At 40.4% G+C, this 22486-nt stretch overlaps 1 protein-coding gene across 1 annotated transcript; it reads left to right on the top strand.

Annotated features, from left to right (window-relative positions):
- Nucleotides 1–1207: 1207 nt before the first annotated feature.
- WRNIP1 (WRN helicase interacting protein 1) lies at nucleotides 1208–21286 on the top strand. The gene is made up of 7 exons (XM_090269909.1): nucleotides 1208–2190; nucleotides 4453–4644; nucleotides 5862–6103; nucleotides 14671–14900; nucleotides 18988–19143; nucleotides 19864–19943; nucleotides 20529–21286. The coding sequence occupies exons 1-7, from the start codon at nucleotides 1408–1410 to the stop codon at nucleotides 20802–20804; spliced, it is 1959 nt and encodes a 652-aa protein (XP_090126035.1). The 5' UTR covers nucleotides 1208–1407; the 3' UTR covers nucleotides 20805–21286.
- Nucleotides 21287–22486: the final 1200 nt, after the last annotated feature.

Here is a 22486-nt window from a genome sequence, read left to right as displayed (position 1 = left end):
CCTGTAGCTGTGCTGTTATGGCACCCAGTTGAGCTGTTTGCACTGAGTAACATTTCCTTCTTCACCAAACCCCAACTGCTATCAATGACCTTCAGTTGACAGGACACATACTTGACATCCACTATCAACAGAAAAAAAAAAAAAAAAAAGAAACCAAAACGCTCGTTTTGCCCTTTCTTTTTAATACTATCCTTAACCTAACTGTAGTTCTCTGTGAGTCATTTCTCTTTAAATCATCTTTAATGAAAGGGCTAATACAGTCCTTAGGTGTTTGCTTCTTGGTAAGTTTCAAGATCTTCTTGTGTAACTAAAAATCCAATCTTTGTCAACTTTTAGGAAAAGTTTTTCTTTTCTAAAATTATTTTCCTTTTCATTCTCCATCAATTTATTTTCTACCTCTAAATGCCAAAAATTCACGTTTGTGACACATTTTTGAAACAGATAGTCATAGAAGGCAGTAATCCTATCATTCAAAGGTGTGGAATACCATACACAGGTTTTTTTAAATCTATGGTGAGCATTTTCTGTCACTGTCTATAATGTAATTTTAAATGGTTGCCTGATATTTTATTCCTATGGAGATGACTATACTCTAACTTGACAAACCATTTAAAATTAGATGTTTCTAATTTTTAACTATTAAACAGAGAGGGGCATGCCTGTTTCTCAAGTAAGAAGGCCTTTGGTTAAAAGGCAAAAAACCCAAAAGGGCGGGGAAGGGGTGTTCTCTTTATTTGTATTTCTCAGCATTTGCTTAGGTTAACATTTTGTTCCCACGTGTAGTTTGAATCTTTTCTTGAAATTGTTTCCTACTGGAGCTTTTTGAGTCACCTCCCTCTCACACCCTTTCCCTTTAATTACAAGCAGCCCGCCAAGGGTCTCTTTCGGCCCCTCCGACCTCCCCACAACCCCGCTGTGGTCACGAGCGTGGAAAGTTGCTTTCCCAGGCGCAATTTAGGGGCGGTTTTACGGACACCGCCCACATGTTAACGGCCTGAAAGGGTGCGTGGGGGAACCGTTCTCGCTGCTGTGGAAGCCTGCGCACGCACAACCCGCCGGCACCATCCGCCCCTCATAAAGTTGGCCCGCAGGTCGCCGGAAAGTTGACGTGAGAACTACACTTCCCGACAGGCGGCGGAATACGGATACCGCGCGCTGCCTCTAACGGATGCCGCAACGTCTGCGGAGTGCTCTTCCCGACACGCCCCGCGAGACGCCGCTGGAGGCGAGGCCGGCTGAGGGCGGGCCAACGCGGGAAGCTCCGGGACGTGAGTCATGAGCGGCGCCCTCACCCGGTCGGTTCGCCTCCTGCCGCCTCCTGGAACGAGGGGCGCGCGGCGCGGGGCCTAGCGAGACCTCGGCGTGCGCAGGGGTGGTGCGACCGCGCCGAGGAGGGCGGCGACCACCATGGAGGTGAGCGGGCCGGAAGACGACCCTTTCCTGTCGCAGATGCACCAGGTGCAGTGCCCCGTGTGCCAGCAGATGATGCCAGCCGCACACATCAACTCACACCTTGACCGCTGTCTTCTGCTCAACCCCGCGGGGCACGCGGAGCCCGGGACCGGGCCGCACCGCGCGGGGGAGCGGCCCAAAAGGTTCTCGCCACCCAGCACTAAGAAGCGGCGGCTCTCCGAAAGCTCAGCGCTGAAGCAGCCGGCCACCCCGACGGCGGCCGAGAGCAGCGAGGGCGAGGGCGATGAGGGCGACGAATGCGGCGAGACAGAGAGCCGGGAGAGCTACGACGCGCCGCCCACGCCCAGCGGCGCCCGCCTCATCCCCGACTTCCCAGTGGCGCGCTCCAGCAGCCCAGGGAGAACGGGCTCGGGGAAGAGGCCGCCGGCTGCGGCCGCCGCGGCAGATAGCGCGTCTCCGCGGAGCTGGGACGAGGCGGAGGTGCAGGAGGAAGAAGAGGCAATGGGCGAAGGCGAAGGGGACCCGGGCCACTGGGATGCCGACGCCGCTCCCTTTGGGGCCAACAGCGGAGGCCGCCCACACTCCAGGGCGCTGGCGACGGAGGAGATCCGGCAGATGCTGGAGGGCAAGCCGCTGGCCGACAAGATGCGACCCGACACGCTTCAGGACTACATTGGGCAGAGCAGAGTCGTGGGGCAGGAGACCCTGCTCAGGTCCCTCTTGGAGACGAACGAAATCCCCTCGCTCATTCTGTGGGGGCCGCCGGGCTGTGGCAAGGTGAGTGAGTGTCGCCTTGCAAGAAAGGTTCTGAGTGTGGATCTCCACAGGCCAGGGCGTGGATCTAACGGTGAGAGAGTCTCGGCGTTGGCCGACCCCGAAGAATCTGCCTGTTTCTGGATCTTGAGGCCTAAGCGTGCAGGGCGTCAGGTAACCTTTGAGCCGGCGGTGCGGGGTCCACAGGTAGAGTTGTGATGGATGTGATAAAGACACATCCACCCAGATTCTTAAGACCCGTTTTCTGTCGTTGTCAAAATGAGAATTTATGAATTTTGAGGTTTACAAGAATATGTGGACTCTTAGATTTGATCCACTTTTGTGTTCCAACGCCACATTAATGACCAAATTCTCAAGGAAATAGCATGCTACAATTTGCAGAGGATCATTTGTATATTACACTTGTAGGTATACGAATTCGGTTTTGAAAAAAGGCAAAAAAATTTTTTTACTTTCTATTGTGCTTCCTTCTCCTCCATCTAGCTCTGTTTATTTTAACAGATTGATTTTTATTTATTTTTGGAACTATTTGCTCAGCAAGACTAATGTGAACCTTCTTTTCCCTCTGCAAGTCATTTTCATCTAGCATTTCCATAACTGTCCTCATAATGCCATGTACTTTAGATAAGAAACATCAGTGTACAGTATTGATGTCCGTCTAGTTCTATATACCTTGCTAGGAATTACCACAAGTCCAGAGGAGGGCAGGTAGGATATCGGGGTCTAGAAAACATGGCATTAGAACACTTGAAAAACAGTGTGGTGTTAGGACTGAAAAAGAGTGGGCTGAGGTATTTAAATATGTGATTTTTTTTTTTTTTAAATTCATAGGAAGAGGGAGAAGAATGAGTACCAGTAGATGAAAGGCAACATTCAGGATCAGAGTGTAAAGGGGCTCTCATAACTTTCATATTCCGGCTCCTGAGCACACAAGGACTCTTATGATTTTTTTTATCCAGTTTTTCTTTCCGGCTTCATTTCCCACAACTTAATCACATCTCCCTTTACCCCAGGTCCTGGAATGCATGTTGTTCCTTTTGTGCCTTCTTGTTTGCATTCATACTTTCCTTTTGGCCCAGTATAAATCAGATCTAACCCAAATAACACTTTTCTGTGGTGGTAGATTTAGTTGTTACCCCATTTAGAAGATTGAGCAGTAGTAGCATTTTTATTGTCTGTGAAGTCTTTACATAAGAACATGAGAATGGCTGATCAGCTGTTGATGGTCCCATATGGCAAGAAAAAAGTCCCCAGGGAGATGAGTTAGGGTAAATTCAGAAGATGCTGGACAGGAAATTGAATGGTTGTACTCCTCAGTGTAGTGGTTGGTAACTAGTCACAAGCCTGTACATACGTAGCATGGGAGCCAATAGGATGGAATCTGCTAAAGAAGCAGCCACAGGATCTAATGGTGCTATACAACTTTAAGAAATTTAAGTATCCAGGGGTGCTATACAACCTGTAGAAAATTAAAGTGCCACACTTCCATTCATTCACGGCAAAGTTGACTCTGGTTAAACAATCTTCCATTTTGCTTTATTCCTGTCCTTATTACTATCTTGCTGACAATAATAATACTGTTAATAAGAGCATATGCAAATTTGTAGAGTACCATTAAGTGCCAGGCACTGAGCAGTATTTTCCTTGGATCACCATTGTTTTCTGGTAAGTACTAACAAGATCAAAGTACTGTTTCACCTCCTTCCAAAGTAGACATTCAGAAGTGGCATGCAGTCATCTTAATTGCTTGGCAGTTGCCATTGGTCTCTCAATTCAAAGGCTGACTCCTCTTCTGGGCTGCAATGATAAGCTTCCAGTTGTGGAATTGATAGAGTCTATGATCCTGCACTTCAGTTATATACTCAGTCCTTCAGCTTATGCTTTCTTGGCTGGAAGAGGTCACAGCTGTCAGCCAGGCTCTGCTAAATCAAAACAACTGTTCTTTTTACTGGGATTCCAAAAATCTTAAAGTCTCCCTGCACCACCACCCCCTCCCCCCCACAAAAAAAAAGATATCAAATGGAGTTAGGTACAAAGGAAAAGAAACAGGGTTAGCCTAAGGTTTAGTCACTTTCCTGTTTTATTTATTTATTTATTTTTCTTCTGATAACATGCTGTGATATTTCAAATTGTATATATGCTGTTAAGTATTTTTCAGAGGTCAAGTTGCTTGGTAAATCGTGCTTATGCTGCTTTTATTTATACCCATGAGTGCTTTTTTTCTCTGTGTCTGATCAACTTTCCAAACTCTGTCATCTTTTCTAGACCACCCTGGCTCACATCATAGCCAACAACAGCAAAAAACATAGCATAAGATTTGTGACATTGTCTGCAACAAATGCCAAGACAAATGATGTGCGAGATGTCATAAAACAAGCTCAAAATGAAAAGAGTTTTTTCAAAAGGAAAACCATACTTTTTATTGATGAGATTCATCGGTTCAATAAATCTCAGCAGGTATAACTTCTCTACCTTTTGGTCATTGTGAACATTAATTAAATAGAATATAAAGTATGTGAGATCACTTTGGAAAGCATTAAGCACTATTGGTAATGCTAGGAACTGTTATTATTATTAACTCTGTCTACAAAGAAGCACAGACTGCCAACCTATCTTCTTGAGCCTATTTCTCCACTTTTCCTTAGTGTTCTTTATGACAAGAAAATCCTTTCTGATAAATGAAATTAGTGTATCCCTGAGCTATACATACCAAAAAAGAAGCTTTGCATCAAAGTTTCAAATTTTTAGAAATTTTTAATCTAAATATCAACAGTCATAGTGAAAAGTTTAACTTTAATTTTAAATTTCTCCCCTATAAAGTGTTACTTTTTATTTTCAAGATTATAGGGTTTGTTCTCTATAACTTCATGTTCTTGTCAAGGTGAAAGTTACTACTTATTTAAATAGCTTTCTAAAGTATAAGTAAAAGCACTGTTTTTGAAAACAAAGCCACTTTTGTATTCTTCCTAAATATAAGCCTTTTTTTTTTCAGGTATACTTTTTAAATATATATTTGTTGCAGCTTTTTTGTCAGAGATAGAAATATTCTACAAAGCCCTACTAAGCTTTTTTACTTGATATGAATCTTTGACTAAATAGATCCTTAGAGTTCTGACTGGATGTTAGCACTCTAGATTTTATATTGAACCATTGACTCATCTTAGCATTTCTTCCCCATAAGCAACACATGGAAGTTAAATATTCACTGAAATAGATACAGATATATAACTGTTTTTTACCAAGTTTATTAGGAAGGATAACAATATGACGGAGTACTTACAGTGGAAGAAGATTTTGGAAATATTAATGTTTTTGTGTTTTCTTAGACTTTGTAAATAAATAGTTGCTATATTTAAACTATATCAGTTTGGCATTGGGATAGAAGATACTTTTATAAGTAAAGAAATCGTTTATGTTGAAACTACAATAGAATTCTACTTTGAGCTATTAGTCTACCAGCAAGAGAGCAGGCTTAGACATTGGCAATCCAGAAGATGTGTTGTCAGCTTAAAAAGCATTAGTTGTGCTCTCTTGTTACATCCATATTCAGTGAATATAAAGCTGCTATTCCTGAAATCAATATTAGAAAAAGGAAGGAATGGATAGCCAACTTACATAGGATTCTGCAGGTTGTTGACTGGAATCAATTTCTTCTGTTTTCCTCCCATGATTAGGACACTTTCCTTCCTCATGTGGAATGTGGAACAATCACTCTGATTGGGGCAACCACGGAGAACCCATCCTTCCAAGTCAATGCTGCTCTTCTGAGCCGCTGTAGGGTTATTGTTCTTGAGAAGCTTCCAGTAGAGGCAATGGTGACTATTTTAATGCGAGCAGTCAACTCACTGGGCATCCACATCCTAGATTCCAGCCATCCCACTGACCCTCTGAGCCACAGCAGCAACAGCAGTTCTGAGTAAGTTGCCTGTGCAATATCCTGGGGTCACACACCTCCCACAGAATACACTGGCAGGGCCCAGAAAGGGATGGACAGTAAGCAGTAAGAAGAGGGTAGGGACAGAGAAGAAATGTTGATCTAGTAATAAAAACGAAAGAGAAGGGAAGTACTGAATTATACCAACAACTATAGCTCTGCTAATATTTATTTTAAGATGTTTTGTAGCTTATACTTGCTGTATCTATATTCTTTTAATTCTTCTGAGATTTATACTCAGATTCCAATTTCTTCTTTTCCTGCAGTTTACTCTTCTTTAAAAAGTATTAAGTAAAAATTAATGTAAATGGTACCATAAAATCCCTTAAACCATTTTAGAATAATTTTTGCGTACTCTAAAAGTCAAACTCAGTTCCATGAAGATAAAGTAATTTTAATTGAAGAAGACACATTAGAGGCTGTCCCTTCCCTTTAGGTAGTCTATTTCTGTATCATGAGTGGTATGAGTTCCTTAATTCTTAGGGTGTATATCATAGAGAATTAGATTACTTGAGTCACAGGTTTTTATTTATATTAGACTATATTCTTCAGATGTCATTGATTCACATGTCAGCTGAAATAATGTAGTGGAACATAATCTGGTGTGATGAGAGGCTAATGCCTGCTTCTTCATGCTGTGGACCCCACAGCTGCTGGTGCATGCCTGCCCTGAGGCCAAGTTCTGGAGCTATTCTTCTATGAGGATTACAGTATAAGACAAGCTTAGGGTTTAGGTTTCCACAGTCCCTCCCTGTGTGTCTGGCCTCACCCATTTGTTTGTTTCTCAAATAGAGGAGGCATTATGCTATGCTTCAGGAAAGAGCTGAAACATGACCAAGGACCCCCAGGTGGAACCAAGTCACTTCATTTTAGAGTATAGTTGTGATGGGATAGCCGTCAGAATTGTGGTTAAGATGTATGAAACCTGTTGGTATCAGTCAGGTGTACTCATATTTGGGAGCCCTTTGTATGCTGGGCACTTGTTTTTCCATCTCCAATCACTATCCTACTGTAATGAGAAGGACTGTGGAACCATGGAGTTCATCTTAAAAAAAATTTCTACATTTTAATAGGATTCCCATGTAACACACATGCTAAAATTTGAGAGGAGCAAGTGAAAGAATTAAGGTTTTTTTTTTTATTGCTGAGACAGAGAGCCTGATACAAAAGTGAGCCAGTAATTTGTAATCTGCCAAAATTGCCTTCTATTCAGAGAAAACCACATCTACCCAATAGATCACTTACTTTTTCCATTATCACTCATTTAGAATTGATCCTAAGTATGACTGCTTTTCATGCTCTTGTTTACTTTCTTATATCTTCTACCTTCCTGAAAAGGCTAGTATAGAAACTTTTCCTTCTTGTTCATATCCTCAGTACCTAACACAGTGCTTACCGTATAACATATGTTTAGTAAATGGTTTGTGAATGACTAAATAAATTATAGCTGTTAGTATGCGAGAATTAGTTTAATTTTTTTTTTTTGTATAGTCCAGCATAAGGGATGATTGCCCCATTGCCCAGCTATCAATAATCTTTTAAAAATACTATTGCCTGAGCAAACTAGCAGCAAGCAGAGTGAAATTAAAGATTATTAAGCTTAATTGGTCTGCTTGTTAGAAATTCTGGCAAGAAGTTAAGTTGGGAGATGTCATAGGCCATAGAAAGAATTCTTACATTACTGGGAATTTCTTTGTAGAAGTACCTGGCCAATTGCCATGGGTCATTAATAGTGGATTGTGCTGTCTTTTAGTTTTAAGTAAAAGTTTACTTTAAAATTTCTACTGACTAGCATTTACTACATATACATTCTTGTGGACATAAATTAGATTTGGTTACACTAATCTAGTGGGAAGGAAAGACTTTTGACCCCAAATAATTTCCTTCTCTCTGTCTCTCTCTCTGTCTCTCTCTCTGTCTCTCTGTCTCTCTCTCTGTCTCTCTCTCTCTCTCTCTCTCTCTCTCTCTCTCTCTCTCTCTCTCTCTCTCTCTCTCTCATTCTGGAATGCTGTGATTGTGCAGTTGTATTCTTATGCTTTGGTGCCTTAAATAGCAAGTAGAATATTTACAGAGAAATCCCAGACTGTTTAAGGCTGTGTGTGAGAGGAGCTGAGCAGGGACTGAATCTGGAAACAAATCAAGCAGATGCTTATGCCATTCTTGATTTTACTTGAAGAATTGTGAATTCTTCTACAATATACACTTGTATGCTATAAATTCTCATTAACATGAGATAAAAGTGTTCTTTTTTTTTCTATTTCCCTCCCATATTTAGTTTGAAGGTCCTTGGGCATTAAAAAAGCAGCTCATAGCCAGCCAGCTTCACAGTATTATCAAGGACATGGGACCTTGTCTTTCTGCTCTACCATTTTCAGCACAGGGCTTCTACCTCATGCCCCAGTGCAATGGGTTACTGGAGATTTAACGATTATATTTATATTCCAGACAACAGGAAAGAAGGGCCAAAGAATAGCATATCATCTCCCTCTTGCCCTCTTAACTTTAGTGTGACATCTGCATAATAGTAGTGTATATATACTGAATTGTGATTTGGTTGTGAAGTGAAAGATGGAGGTTAGCTGGTAATTTATGTTGAATTATATTAGTTCCTTTGGTTTGTATTAGTAATCAACAGCTTTCATGTATTTTGCTCGCTAAGCATTTTGGTCACATGGTACAATGAAACATGTTATCTGTGCATTGGGTTAATTTTAGAGGCCAGGAAAAAGATGCATGGTTTAGAGTCTGATGAGCTTGTGCTATTGAAAATGAGAAAGTAAGGTAGTGTTTAATCACCCCGCAGTACTTGCTGCTTTGAAGGATTGTAAATTCCACATCATTGGACACATGCGTATTTAAAAACACCTATAGCCCTGGCTGGTATGGTTTGGTAGATTGAGTGCTGGCCTGCAAACCAAAAGGTTACCTGTTCAATTCCCAGTCAGGGCACATGCCTGCGTTGTGGGCCAGGTCCCCAGTTGGGGGCATGTGAGAGGGAACCGATGGATGTTTCTCTCCTTCCCTACCCCTCTCACTAAAATAAGTAAAATATTTTAAATAAATAAATAAATAAAAATACTTCTAAAAAATCAGTTGTTTGTAGACCAAATAATAGTGCGTAAGCTTAGGGACATGAAGAGAATGAAATGAGAGGCCGTAATTGCCTGTTTACTGTCTTAACTAGATAGGGTGTCAAGAGTTGGTTGAAAGAGTTGAAGTGGCTTCTGTCCTGAAGTGAAGGTGTTGTGTGGTTTGACTCTGAGACCAGGGTTTTTCTCTGACTATCCTAAGAGGAAAGCTCAGGCAAGGTGACTCCAAAATGAGATGGCCCAAAACAGGATGGCTATAGGTTTGTTTCACGGTGGTTTTGTTTTTTTTTTAAAGTTTGAACTATTCTGCCTGCCTTTTAAAAATAATCTTTTCTAACACTGAATAGAAAGAAAGGGAGTGGAACACTAGCATAAAAGGTACTGGTCGGGAGTTGTGGATTTTAATAATTTTTCTTAAAATGTTTTGATATAAAGAAAAATGTTACATTAACATACATTAAATAACGACGTAAAAACACTGCCAGCTAGAAACATATCTCAGAGTTATCTTCTTGTGGCAGCTATGACAAATTACCACAAACTGTGGTTTAAAAGAACAGAAATTTATTCTCCCACAGTAGTGGAGCCTCGAAGTCTGAAACCAAGCTGTTGTCAGGGTCACACTCCCCTCCAAAGACTCTAGGAGAGAGCCCTCCCTTTCAGGTTCTTATGGCTCCCAGCATTCCTTGGGTTGTGGCAAAATCACTCCAATTTCTGCTTCCATCCTCACATGGTCATCTCCCCTGTTTACCTCTGTCTTCTTTTATTGTCTTTTATAATGACATTTGTCATTGGATTTAGGACCCACACTAAATCTGGAATGATCTAATCTTGAGATTTTATAGTAGTTATATTCACAGGTTCAGAGATTAGGATTTAGACACACATCTTGGTGCTGTTGTTTATCCCACTATGTTCCTACCAAGTGTGTTAGATATAGTGTAATTAGGAAAGACGTGTGCCTCCCTGGGATTAAACAGACAGGGCCGTCATCTGTGAGTTCACAGTTTCTTTTTGGAACAAGTTTCATTTTATTTTCACTATGGTTATCATGGAAGCAGCTGAGCTTAGGGCTCTGCCTTAAAGATTTATAGTTCTATACAGTGTACTATGACCAATCTAATTAAAATAATTCTCATTCCTAATCATAAAATTGAGAGCTCATGATGTCCAGTCACTGCTCTAAGCCTTTTACATGTCTTACTTAATCCTCTGCAAAGTATATATTATTATCTTCTTTTTAGTAGATGAGGAAATGGGCATAAAAGGGTTAAGTAACGTGCCAAGATCACCCAGTTTGAAGAGGATGGAACCAGCTTTTGAAGTCATGTTTCTAATTATTAAGTTCCCTCAGTTGTAAGAAGAGGTCTAAGTATGAAGTTAAAAGAGTTACTTAGTATCAAATTAAAATAGCTCCTGGTAAGTATTAATATTCTAATCTTTTTCTGTGTTCCTTTGTGTAAGGGCAACACTATATTCATTTGTGAAGTATCAGGGACACAAGATTCCCAGCTGTAATTTAGCAGTAGTGCCTTTTAACCGAATCTGCACATTACAATTACCAGGGACGCATCTTGACAATACATGTGCTCGGGGTCTATTCCTAGAGATTTCAGAATCGGTAAATCTGTGGTAAAATACAGGCTATACTTGGGGGAAATTTTCTGTAATCTGATGCATATTCTTGGTTGAGGACCCCTGCATAGCAGTTGTTAACCTAACCATGAAATGTTTATTTTCTTTAGTGAAAGAGATTCATCGAGTATTGTTTTGTAATTTAGGAAGAGTTTAACTGAGCCCTGTATATTCTTTTGTTCTGCCATGAAGTAACAGGTATTTTCAGTACCTCACTCCTTCAATTTAGATATCCAACCATCTCAATAGAATCATCTGAATTCCAATGTCATTCACCAGAAAAACAATGGGCAGAAAGATTCACACCCTTGGAATAAAAAAAGGAAAGGAAGGAGCTGTCTTTATAGCATGTTTCCCATATTCCTGCTTAAGTCTTCAGTTGGAGAGACTAGGCTATGTCTTTGATTTCTAGGTCTTATTAACTAGGAATCTGATCTTTTCCAAAGCACTTATTTTAACCACTATTTTTTTCTCTTATTACAGAATAGTTGAGGGTTTTGTATTGAGAGTTTTTAAATCACATTATAACAGTATATTTTACAATCTCTTATTTCTTTCTCTATAGGATGCTATGGAATTTTGGGCACTCTGTCCCCAAAGTAAATTTGTGCCTCATTTAATCCTCTGCTAACTTTGGAAAGTTACTTCTAAATGGAAAACTTTATTATAAATTTATGCTTTAATTTAAAAATCACGTTAAATTCTCTGGACTAGGAGCACTCTTTCAAGATACTTTGTGCAGTAGCTACTGTTTGCTGAGGAGTTTTGCAAATATAAATAAAAATATCTCTTATTTCATTATTCTTGGCCTGAGTACTCTTAGCTGCTCCCTATCCTAAGATCTCAAGGTATTTTCACACATTTTATTACTCCTCCGAACCTAGGAAGAATAAACTAGGGTTCAGGAAATACTGAGTGGTAGGCAGAACATTTTGGACAGCCTATACGTACAGTGTTCTTAATAGCAAGTTTCCACTTGGGGATTTATTTCTGTGACCATTATGAGTTCTGTCAGCAGTCGCTTTTTATGACTTGAATGGAATTACTGGAAGATTCATTTCTGTTTAAACATATTCATTTTGGACAGGGGTGAAATTTGGAATGTGAATTATATTGAAGGGGAGGAGGAATGGAGTAGTGGGAGCATAGGTAAAAGCACTCAGCTCTGGTTTTACTGCAGCAGCACTTAACATTCCTCATGACTTCAAACCTGATTCAAAAGGATAACAATAGAACAACTAGGACTTTTGTTAAGAGTTTAAAAATTGGAGGAAGGATCCTGTTTTCCAACCGCAAAAATGCATGCCCATTTAAAAAGGCCTAGTCACAGTGTGTTGTTTATAAATCTGTGAAACAAAGGGCCTACTCACTGGCTTTATATGGGACTCGTGAAAACAGGACACTGTAGTAAGCAGTAAAGTATTAAAGGCCACACATTTTTTCTCTGTCCCAAAAGCACTCATGTTTCTACATATGAAAGACAAATTCATAGAAAAAGAATATATACCAAAACACTAACGTTTAAGGTAATACGCAGTAAGTGACTTTTACTTCTTTGTCTCTATTTAAAAATTTAATATAATGTACATTTTGTAAAGAAGTAATATTTAGAGTTCTGAGTATATTGTTTGTCAGAAACTTATTTAACTGTTAAGGATGCAAACTACACATAGTATGATCCCAATTTTGTTGTAAATTAGATGTAAGGTTTATGGTTGAAGGGGTGGATGGACCATAAAGGAACTTCAACAAAGGCCATAGTAGCTGCTGTTATCCCTGGGTAGGAGATAATGGATTTTGATAGTGTGGGGTTATACTTTCTAGATATTGTAATTGAAAAGGAAATAAATTTCACTCTGAAATTGTGGGAAAATTGAAGTTAGTCCATTCATTATTGTGCAGATATTGAATACCTATTCTCTGCCAGGCACTGGGGATACAAAGAAAGAATAAAACGTAATTTCTATCCTTGAGGCCTCAACGTTTAGTGGGTAGGGAGAGATGACAAATGTGATCCACAAATGGCTTGACTCATGGTGATGGCTCAGTTAGGATTGATTAAGGCTCCCACTTTACTCCTTTTTCTTCTTGCAACTGATCCTGCAGGCTTTTTGTTGCTAGGAAGTTTTCCAAGGAGATGGAAGGTATTGCTATTGTTAGTTCTGATGAAATGAGATGCTCGGGCAATTTTGGTTCTTCCTGTCCTCCCCTCCCCCCAATACTCACAGACACATTGTGTAGTAAATTAACCAAACGAGGTGTGTGCCCTTCCGTTTTGGGCACATTGGGTGCTACCATACACCTCTGTTATTGGTTCCTCCTAACACATGTTCTTTTGGTTTATATTGTATGTCATTTTCTTCCAAATCATCTAAAATTTGCTAAGTAATACCTGCTTGAGAAATGGTTTATCAGCTTTACAAAATAGCAGTGATGTGGCCTTGGTGTATGTTTTGAGTATTTGGTCAGGAAGGAAGAAGGATGGGCCTCCAGACTTGTAACCATGGCTCTGAGGCCAGGGAGGCTGTCAGGAGTCTAATGAGAGAGCTAGTCATTATCAAGCTATGAGACAGAAGAAGTGTTTCGTGTGTGGTGTGATATCACAATTAACTAGAAGTCTTGGCTTAGGTAAATTAGGAAATGAGATGACACAGTCTAATTTAAGGTGTTAGAAACAACTTTTGGTTAATTAAATGCAAATTGGTACTAGCCATTCACCAACTAAAGTAGTAGGATGGGTGTACAGTAAGGAATTCTACATTGACCTTTGAAGATAAACTGGGTCACTTTCATGACAGCCCCCCACCCACCTAATCCAGTCCAGTTAGTGCCTGTGCATTGTTTTCCAAGTAGCTGATTTGAAAAGTCCTAAATGACTTATTAATTACAATAGACATTTTCAGCTCAAATTTGGCAGTGATGTGGGTGAGCTGTAACTGAAAAATTATGCTGCTAACAACTAGCCAGGACTTAATAAGACCCGTCTTAAGTAACTAAATGTGATATCTTTTCTAAATAGACTAGAAAAATGAACATTTTGCTCAATTCAATCTGATAATGAGTCATTGTCAGACTTTCTTTATGAAGGTCCACATTAAGAAATGTGATGATAAATTTTAGTCCTGACCTTCAGAAGCTAGATAACATACCTAAGGTCTCATGGCTAAGGTCTGGCAGAATCTTTTGTTAGATGTCCAGACTAGTGACCTCTGCTACTTTGTGCAGACTTCAAGTGATTGATACTCAAGCATGCGCACCCCAGGCCAAAATTCCAGATACCTGCTTCTAGGTCCTGCTGTGTCTAGAATAATTGGTTATATGGTTTGTTGTTTGTAAAATGAAGGAATTGAGCTGTGTGATCTGGAGCCTTTCAGAGCTAGCTTTCTGATGTGATGTCATCTGTATATGGGAAGTAGTCTGAGTGAGCATACCAATGTTGTCCAGGATGTGGACTGTATTCGACGCATATTTTCTATACATTGTAATGAGGCACTGGTGTTTTGTAGTTTTCACTATTTCTGTAGGATAAAACCAGAGAAACCACATGTCCATAGTGACTTTCTAAAACTTTCCATGTCTCCTTCTTACATGCTTATACATGTGTGCTTCTACAGGGAAATACCCTTATGACGAAAAGTCAGGTCTGTTCTCAGTCTCAGTAGTGCTTAACCATGTTAACAATGTAAGTTAAGAATAAAGAGCAGGAATCTTGAACATATGGTAGCTTTTAGTGACATTGTTAAGACATGAGTTTGCTAAGAAATGCTGTAGAATGAAAGTTGTATAATATGGGTGTGAAAATAACTAACACTGGTTGTGTTGCAGGCCCTCCGTATTCATAGATGATAAAGCAGTAGACACTCTGGCTTATCTCAGCAATGGAGATGCCCGAACCGGATTGAATGGACTGCAGCTGGCGGTACTGGCCAGATTAAGCTCTAGGAAGATGTTTTGTAAGAAGAGTGGGCAAACCTATTCTCCCAGTAGAGTACTGATCACTGAAAATGATGTGAAGGAAGGCCTCCAGAAATCTCACATTTTATATGATCGAGCAGGTAATTAACTCTGAAATGTGAAAAGAGGAAAACTTTAATGAAATAAGTTGTGTACACACTCTCACTTCCAGGCCTCTGACCTTCATCTGGGTTCAAAGCTTCAACATGTTTCCCAGTTGGTAATGGAATTAAATCTAACACTCAGTGATTTCAAAGACATAACTTGCTGAGCTTTCTTCAAAGATGCACAGAACAGAAGCTGTTCTGATGACAACTGACAGGACTTTTCGGGTTTGAAATTGCAGGCTTCAACTTGTAAGGTAGTTATTTTTCCATTACTTGCTAATGACACATTTTAGAACACAAGCATTTTTAAAAACCATGCATTCAGTTGACAGTAGTTCTTGTGATCATTTATAATGGTAGTAAATAACAACAGGACTCTTGAAATAAGTGACTCATTAGTTTAATGAGAATTAAAATTCTTCAGTCTAGAGTCTGAACGAAACATGAAGTTTATTTCGATCTTGATGCTTTTATTTTATAGTAGCTTTTTAAAAAATTTTATTTTGCTTTATGAAGTTATCTGTTTTTGTAGAATTTACAGAAATTAATTTTAATACCAGCCCTTATGAAATCCATGACCTGGCAATATTAAATGTCATTAGTACAGCACATTTGTATCTTTTTATAAAAGATATGGGTGCAGAAGTGCCCTGTAGATTAGCCTGAACTCCTAGGGCTTGAGTGTGATCCTGGATAGAGTCCTATTGCAATAGAATTTCCACACCTTAAAAGCCATGCCTGAAAAAGCAGCTGATAACTGAACTTTCTAGATATCATGTAAGATGTACCGTGTCTTTTAACAGTATTTCCAAATGCATTTTGTTTGTTTTTTTAATGTTGGAGAGTACTGGTTAGAGGAAGGGTGGGGGAGTTTAAGAATGAGTTTGGTTCCAGGCACCAACCACCTCCTTATAAGTGAACAGAATGTGTTGTGTGACCTTGGGGAAGTCTGAAGGTCTTCGGCCTTAGTGCGCCTCTGCTGATGGGGAAGGGGTGCTAATAAGCACTAAGGACACATTGGAAGCATTTAACAAACAGTTCTGTTTGCTTTCTGATGTTAATGTGCCTCTTATCAGGGATTTCACCTCTGATAACTGAAGGATCTCAGATGGCCAGTTCTCTGTGCTCTTGAATGCCATATAAATGCTTGGGAAATCTGAAAAGTAAAACATTCTAGATACAGAGTTTTGCTTTATTTTTGGCCAAATACAAGAATTGGAGATAAGTACAAAATTAAAAATTTTAAGAGGTAAAACTAGTCCCACATACTGGACTTCCCATTGTTTGTGGGGGTTCCAGCCACAGTAGTCTTTTTCCCCGACTTGTAGGTATCCTAAAAGAGACTCTTCATTTTGATTGGATCAGTTAAAACTGTTCTTTCACATTTTCTCAGACTGTCAGTTAAAAAACAGAAAGCTACCATTTAACATAACATTAGCTAACACTGAATCTCATTATTTTGTGTACATTGTCTTTTTTTTTTTTTAAATTCTCAAAATAACCTTAAGAGGTAACTATTAACATTATCCTCATTTTAAAGATGACAAAACTTGCCTAAATTCACAAAGCAAGTGGTTCAATTCATCCTCAACTCCAGGTCTGACTGGTCCACAGGACTGTATCCTTCCCTACTGTAGTTGGTGCTTCCGTGCCAGCACCTCCCACGGTCATCAGTCTCACTGCTGGAGCATGTCGTTCACCTCACACCCACTCACACATGCACTCACACTCTTATCTCTCACACCCATGGGAACACTCGAGCCTGTGAACACTCATGCACATTCACACATACCTACTCGTGGACACAAACACATAATGGATGTCAGACATGTCCAGTCCTAGGGTTCCTATTCTTGGGGCTCACATTTCATCATGGGGAGCTATGCACAATGGGTATCACCTTCTCTGTAGCTCTTTGCTGCCCCAGGAAGAGCTGGGGGCAGTGAAAGCCACCTGGAGTCAGGTCTTAAGAACTTACACAATCCACAAGTCTTACATCCCACCCTGCCCCGCTCTGTGTGTTTAGTATACCTGCTCCACAGTTGAGCCAGAGACTCTCAAACACAATTCAGATCCCAGAGAATCAGGCTATGTTCCATCAGTAGGGATGATAGAGGCATTGCCCTTGAAACCTACTAGCTTATACTTCTGGGCTTTTTTATAACTCTGATGAGACAAAGACTCTCATCCCCAGATTTTAATTATTTCCTTTAATGTCATCTAGTATATAGTTACTTGTAGGGCCCAGTAACTAGCTCAGATAATTCTGCATCAGGGTGAAGAAATTTCCAAGTGAGAACACATTCTCTGCCATGCATTGAGGTCAGGATTCTACATAAATAATGTGAAATTTTAAGTTATAAAGTGGTACATGATAAAAGCAAAAATTGAAGCTAGCATAGAATACTATCCTAACACTTATACTATCTATAGTGCATACTCCATACCAGGCATACATTATTTAATACAACCCTATGAGTTAGCTAGTCTTATAATGCCCATTTTATGAATGAGAAACCCCAGGAGGCATAGAGGGTCAGTAACTTGCCCGTAATTCCATTGCTAGTACGTTTGGCATTCAAACCTAGGCTGCTTGGCTCCAGAGCGCAGGTCTTAACCATGTTGCCTTTTATTGCTGACCGTCAGTAAAGATAGAAGAAAATGTGTGGCTGGAGATTCATTGCCACCTCCTTGTTTATGTTTGACACAATGTGAAATGAAGGGTGGCTTCATCCATCTCCTCCATGTCCATGAGTTGACCAAGCCTGCACTGCCTGGCCTCCCCCTATGTCCAGGCTCCTCACTGGGAGTGAGCAGAGCGCAGGGCTAGTGTCCAGGCCTGTGCAGGTGGTGGGCCAAAACCATGTGAATTTCATGCATGACACTTTCAGCCAGGCTCTGTGCCACTGCGACTTAGCTGAGGAAGCCCTGGGACAGGTGACAACTCAGTTTGTCCTCAGAAATTTGGCAGCTCTGCTCAAGCCATTGGTCTGCCTTGGTGCTCCTCTGAAAAAATGGAAGGTGCTCAGGCTCCACAATCAGCCTCTCAGGGGTTCCTCCTTTGGCAGGTTGGCATTTTATCCTGTGCTCTCTTCATCTGAAGGTCACATCATTTTACCAGGCAGTTGCCAGGACTTATTCCCGGGGCTCAGATGCTGTATAGAGTAGATCATGGTCTTGCTGGCCTCAGCTTGATGAGAGGAGCAAAGACTAGGCGCTTCTCTGGAAGGACTAACACTAATGAGGATAATGCTTCTACTTTTGCATGAGTATGGTGCTCTCTCCTCAAATTTAAGAAAGAGATGGTAGTCAAAGCATAGTGAAGTGTGTGCAAATGCATATGTTTGTAATTTTCTAAAGCACATTTCACTGATTCGTTAACAATGGGTAAGACCAAGTGGTGAGGGAGAAGGGCTACCATGCTTTCCGGGTGAGAGCTGTTAGTCCATGTGTCAGTCCTTCTGGGATCCGACCATATATGTGTCCCCACACCAGATTTAAATGGCCACAGGCTTCAGATATCAGAAAGACAACTGGAAATGACACTAAGGAATAAATGGGCTGTAACAGCTGTTCTTGCCACTTGGCTCTTTATTTTAATGGTTACATCCAGACTGAGGGTCAGTTTTCCTCAAATTGACAGTTGGGTCACATGATGAAACCAAACGTTGGAATCACTCTTTCTACCCTTGAGTCTCACTCATCTACTGAGGTTTACAAGGACCAAAGTAAATGCCCCTCCCTTTACTTGGTCTTTGCTCACATTCAGTGTGGACCCCACAAATTTCCCAGCAGCTTCCCACTCTGAGTTAGACTGGGTGACCATACAGGTCCACAGGTCCTGCAGAGAACTGTGGTCCTGCTCCAGCACGTATACTAGGGCACTGTCCCCTCACTCTGCACAGCCTGAAGGTAGCTACCCAACCACCTTCTCTTAGGATGTCCTAGGTACCATATTAGTTTCAACTTCCTTAAAGTCAGCCAAGTGAGAGCAACATATGGCTTGGGTGGCTACTGCTATGAGCCCTGTGGATTCCCTCCTTCTGCCAGTAATTGAGCAGGTGCTTTTTGTGGTGTGCAGGAGAAGAGCATTACAACTGCATCTCTGCACTTCATAAGTCGATGCGGGGCTCAGACCAGAGTGCCTCCCTCTACTGGCTGGCACGCATGCTTGAAGGAGGAGAGGACCCACTGTATGTGGCAAGGAGGCTTGTGAGGTTTGCCAGTGAGGACATAGGTGAGTGTGATGGGAAGGGCCCAGAACCTGGTGGCCACATAGTGTGGGGTGGTGGGGAGGGAGGAAATGCTGCTTTTTGACTTAAGAGTTTCTTTGTACCATGTGAGACAGGTAAGGAGAAGATAAAAAGAGTTAACTAGGAACCGAGTTTATTTCTTGATAGTGTGTGCATGAGCTTTTGAGTATTTATGTTCTTAAAGTTACCCTTTTGGTTCCTCTTCAGTAGTGGTTTTCCTAACATGAGTATTGAAATAGAAATATTTTAAATTTGCTTTGCAGTTAAGTATTTGGGTTTTAATTTGATCACTCCTGAGATAGAAATGGAAGGTTCTGGACACTGTTTAAAGAAAAAGAACAGAAAAACTTTTCTTTGGTGTTAGTAAATGTTTTATTTTTAATGTATCCATCCTTGCGACAGGCTTCATTGTCTTCACCCCTTATGTTTATTATACATACAGTCTTATTTTTCCTACTAGATATAATAGAATTTTTATTCCTGAGGAAACAATTTTTGACAGCACACAGGAACCACTCAGTAAATATTTCTTGATAAGCTAATGAGATCAGAGGAAAGTCAGTCCATTTCGCTAAGTGTGATTGTTTTGGTTAACAGAGTTTACAGGCAGTGATGGTCTTTAGTCTTAACAACATGTAGACAGGCCAGGACGGGGCTGTGCATTGTCAATTAAACTTCCATTTTTTTCTCTGTATGTGTGACAGGTCTGGCAGACCCATCTGCACTGACACAAGCAGTTGCTGCCTACCAAGGCTGTCATTTTATAGGCATGCCCGAATGTGAGGTAAAGTAATTAGCTCGGTTCTTTTATAAATCAGTTCCTTGCTCTTGTGCTCTGTCCCTTTGTGGATTTGAATATATGTTCTGCCTTCACTCTTGATGTATGGGCCCACTGAAAAAGATGCTTGGCTTTTTAACTTCTATTTTATAAGCTTAGAGCCTATAGAGAAGAGACCTTAGGTATCAACAAGATCATGTTTCAAACTATTTCCAGAAGTCTGAGGTTCAGAGAAAGTGCTCAAGCTTTCCTGGGGGCAGAATTGTTGAAAGAGCTGGACAGGAAGTCTGTGTAAGTTCACCCACAAACAGAGCAGCTTCATATTTGTTTTATATGTTGGGGTTTTAAGAAAAACTTCATTGAATAAAAAGTTCTTCAGTTTAAAAAAAAAAAAAACACCACTGGTTGGTTCAACCTCTCTTCTCATGTAGGAATTACTTCTTTCTATCATAGGTGGCTATCCAGGCTGTAGTCAGAAACGGGGATGGTGAAAGCATGGTGGGAATCTTTTCAGAATTAACTAGAGACGTCATAAAGCATTTGCAAAACAGAAACTTTCTGCCACCTTCATAATGTTTACTTTTCACCTAGGTGCTTCTGGCCCAGTGTGTAGTCTATTTTGCCAGAGCCCCAAAGTCTATTGAGGTGTACAGTGCCTACAACAACGTCAAAGCCTGCCTGCGAAACCACCAGGGGCCTCTGCCCCCCGTCCCTCTGCATCTGAGAAATGCGCCAACCAGGCTGATGAAGGATTTGGGCTACGGCAAGGGCTACAAGTACAACCCCATGTACAGCGAGCCTGTGGATCAGGAATACCTGCCAGAAGAATTGAGAGGGGTGGATTTCTTTAAGCAAAGGCGATGCTGACTCTTTTAGGCTAAGACAGCAAACAGATGTTGCCTTTTTTTTTTTTTTTTTTTAATAGAAATGGCCAGGAAGAGAGTAAATGGATTGTGAAGTTGGTTGCCTGGTGGAAGTTAAAACAGACCAACTTTTTGTGCCAGAAATTGAGAATTTCTTAGGTGGAGGCACAGTTACTTCAACTAAATCTATAAGGTTAAAATTGTGTTCATTTGCACTCTGCATTGGTTATGCTTCTGAAAGTATCTGGCAGCTTTATGCAATGAATTAATGTTATAAGGAATTATCTATTTTGTCAAAGTATTTAAGTCATAATGTCACTTCAGAATTCAGTTCTGTAGGATTTTTTTCCTTTAAAAGTTATATTCTGGGTCGTTTTAATTGGTAAAAAAAAAATGTAATTGTGATTTAATACTGCATAGTGTTTTGGGTAATTTTTTTATATGCAAAGGTCTTATGAGCCAATAAAACTATTTCATAGTACTCTTAAATTCTCTCACATTTTTCCCCACCTTGGAGCCCTAGGTTCCAACATCTGTCGCCATCACATTGTGGTAGGTAAGTCGTGAAAGAAAAATTATTATAGGTGAAATTGGAAAGTTTAGCGTTTTTTTAAAAATTAATTTTAAATTTTTAAAGGAATATATATAATTTTGAATGTCTTGTTTAAAAAATCCAGTGGTCTGCCCCATTTCTCCCTACTTCCTCCAGTTTTTTCTTACAAGCTCCATGTTTCTAAATGATATATGTTCCTGTTTCACTTTCTTTGTTTCTTAAAGTTAAATAGCATACACACAGAACTTAGTTGTCTTTTTATCTACTGCTAATTCTTTTCAAACTCCTTAATAGGCATTTTGCACACATTTCCACAAGGATCGCCCTATCAGTAGTCTTATCGGTTCTGTTTCCTGCCCTGGGTGTGATCCCTCTTGGGTATTGCCACTTCTGTCTGTCTGGCTTGCTGCACAGCCACTGTCCTGGAACTTCCCTGCCTTTCTTCTGAATGAGAGGTTTTATCAGGCTGCAACAATGTGATCTCACTTGTCAGGCCTGAGGTCTGACCCTCCCCTCTTCAGTCTGTACTGGTTGTGCTTCACTGAATAATTGTCATCCCTTTGTTGTCATCCTGGAGGTTTCCTTTGATTTTTGCCTGCATCACATCTGATTGCAGGATCCTGTGCTTTTTCCTCTTTCTCCTTAGGTGAGGCACATCTTCAGTAATGTCAAGGCATGGAAGGCAAACTATTTTTACATCTTGAGTGTCAAAATGCTTTTATTTTACCCTCAGACTTATCTGATAAATTGGGAATAAATTCTAGGTCAGAAGTTATTTTTCAGTTGTATACCTCTTTCCCAAATTGCTTTCAAGAAGTTTGATGACATTCTGAGTTGTGACCTCTGCAAGCTTTTAGGATCTTCTCTCTTTGTTCTTGATGTTTGGAAACTCGTGTCTGGGATAGTTTCTTTTTCATTCAATAAATACTAAGTGCCTGCCTCATGCAGATCATTCTTGTTGGGAATGCATCGATGAACAAGAGACAAAATCCTATGCTCATGAACAGAAAAAACATAGTATTTTAATATCTCAGTCAATGATAAGTGCTGCCCTGGCTGGTATGACTCAGTTTTAGCGTTGTCCCTTAACTGAAAGGTGGGTTTGATTCCCTGTCAGGGCACAGACCTAGATT

This window comes from Furipterus horrens, unplaced genomic scaffold (assembly GCF_987537825.1).
Source record: "Furipterus horrens unplaced genomic scaffold, mFurHor1.1.pri manual_scaffold_3, whole genome shotgun sequence".
In the NCBI taxonomy this organism is placed as follows: Eukaryota; Metazoa; Chordata; class Mammalia; order Chiroptera; family Furipteridae; genus Furipterus; species Furipterus horrens.
The sequence above is the reverse complement of the archived record's forward strand: the minus strand, read 5'-3'. Positions and strand labels throughout refer to the sequence as shown.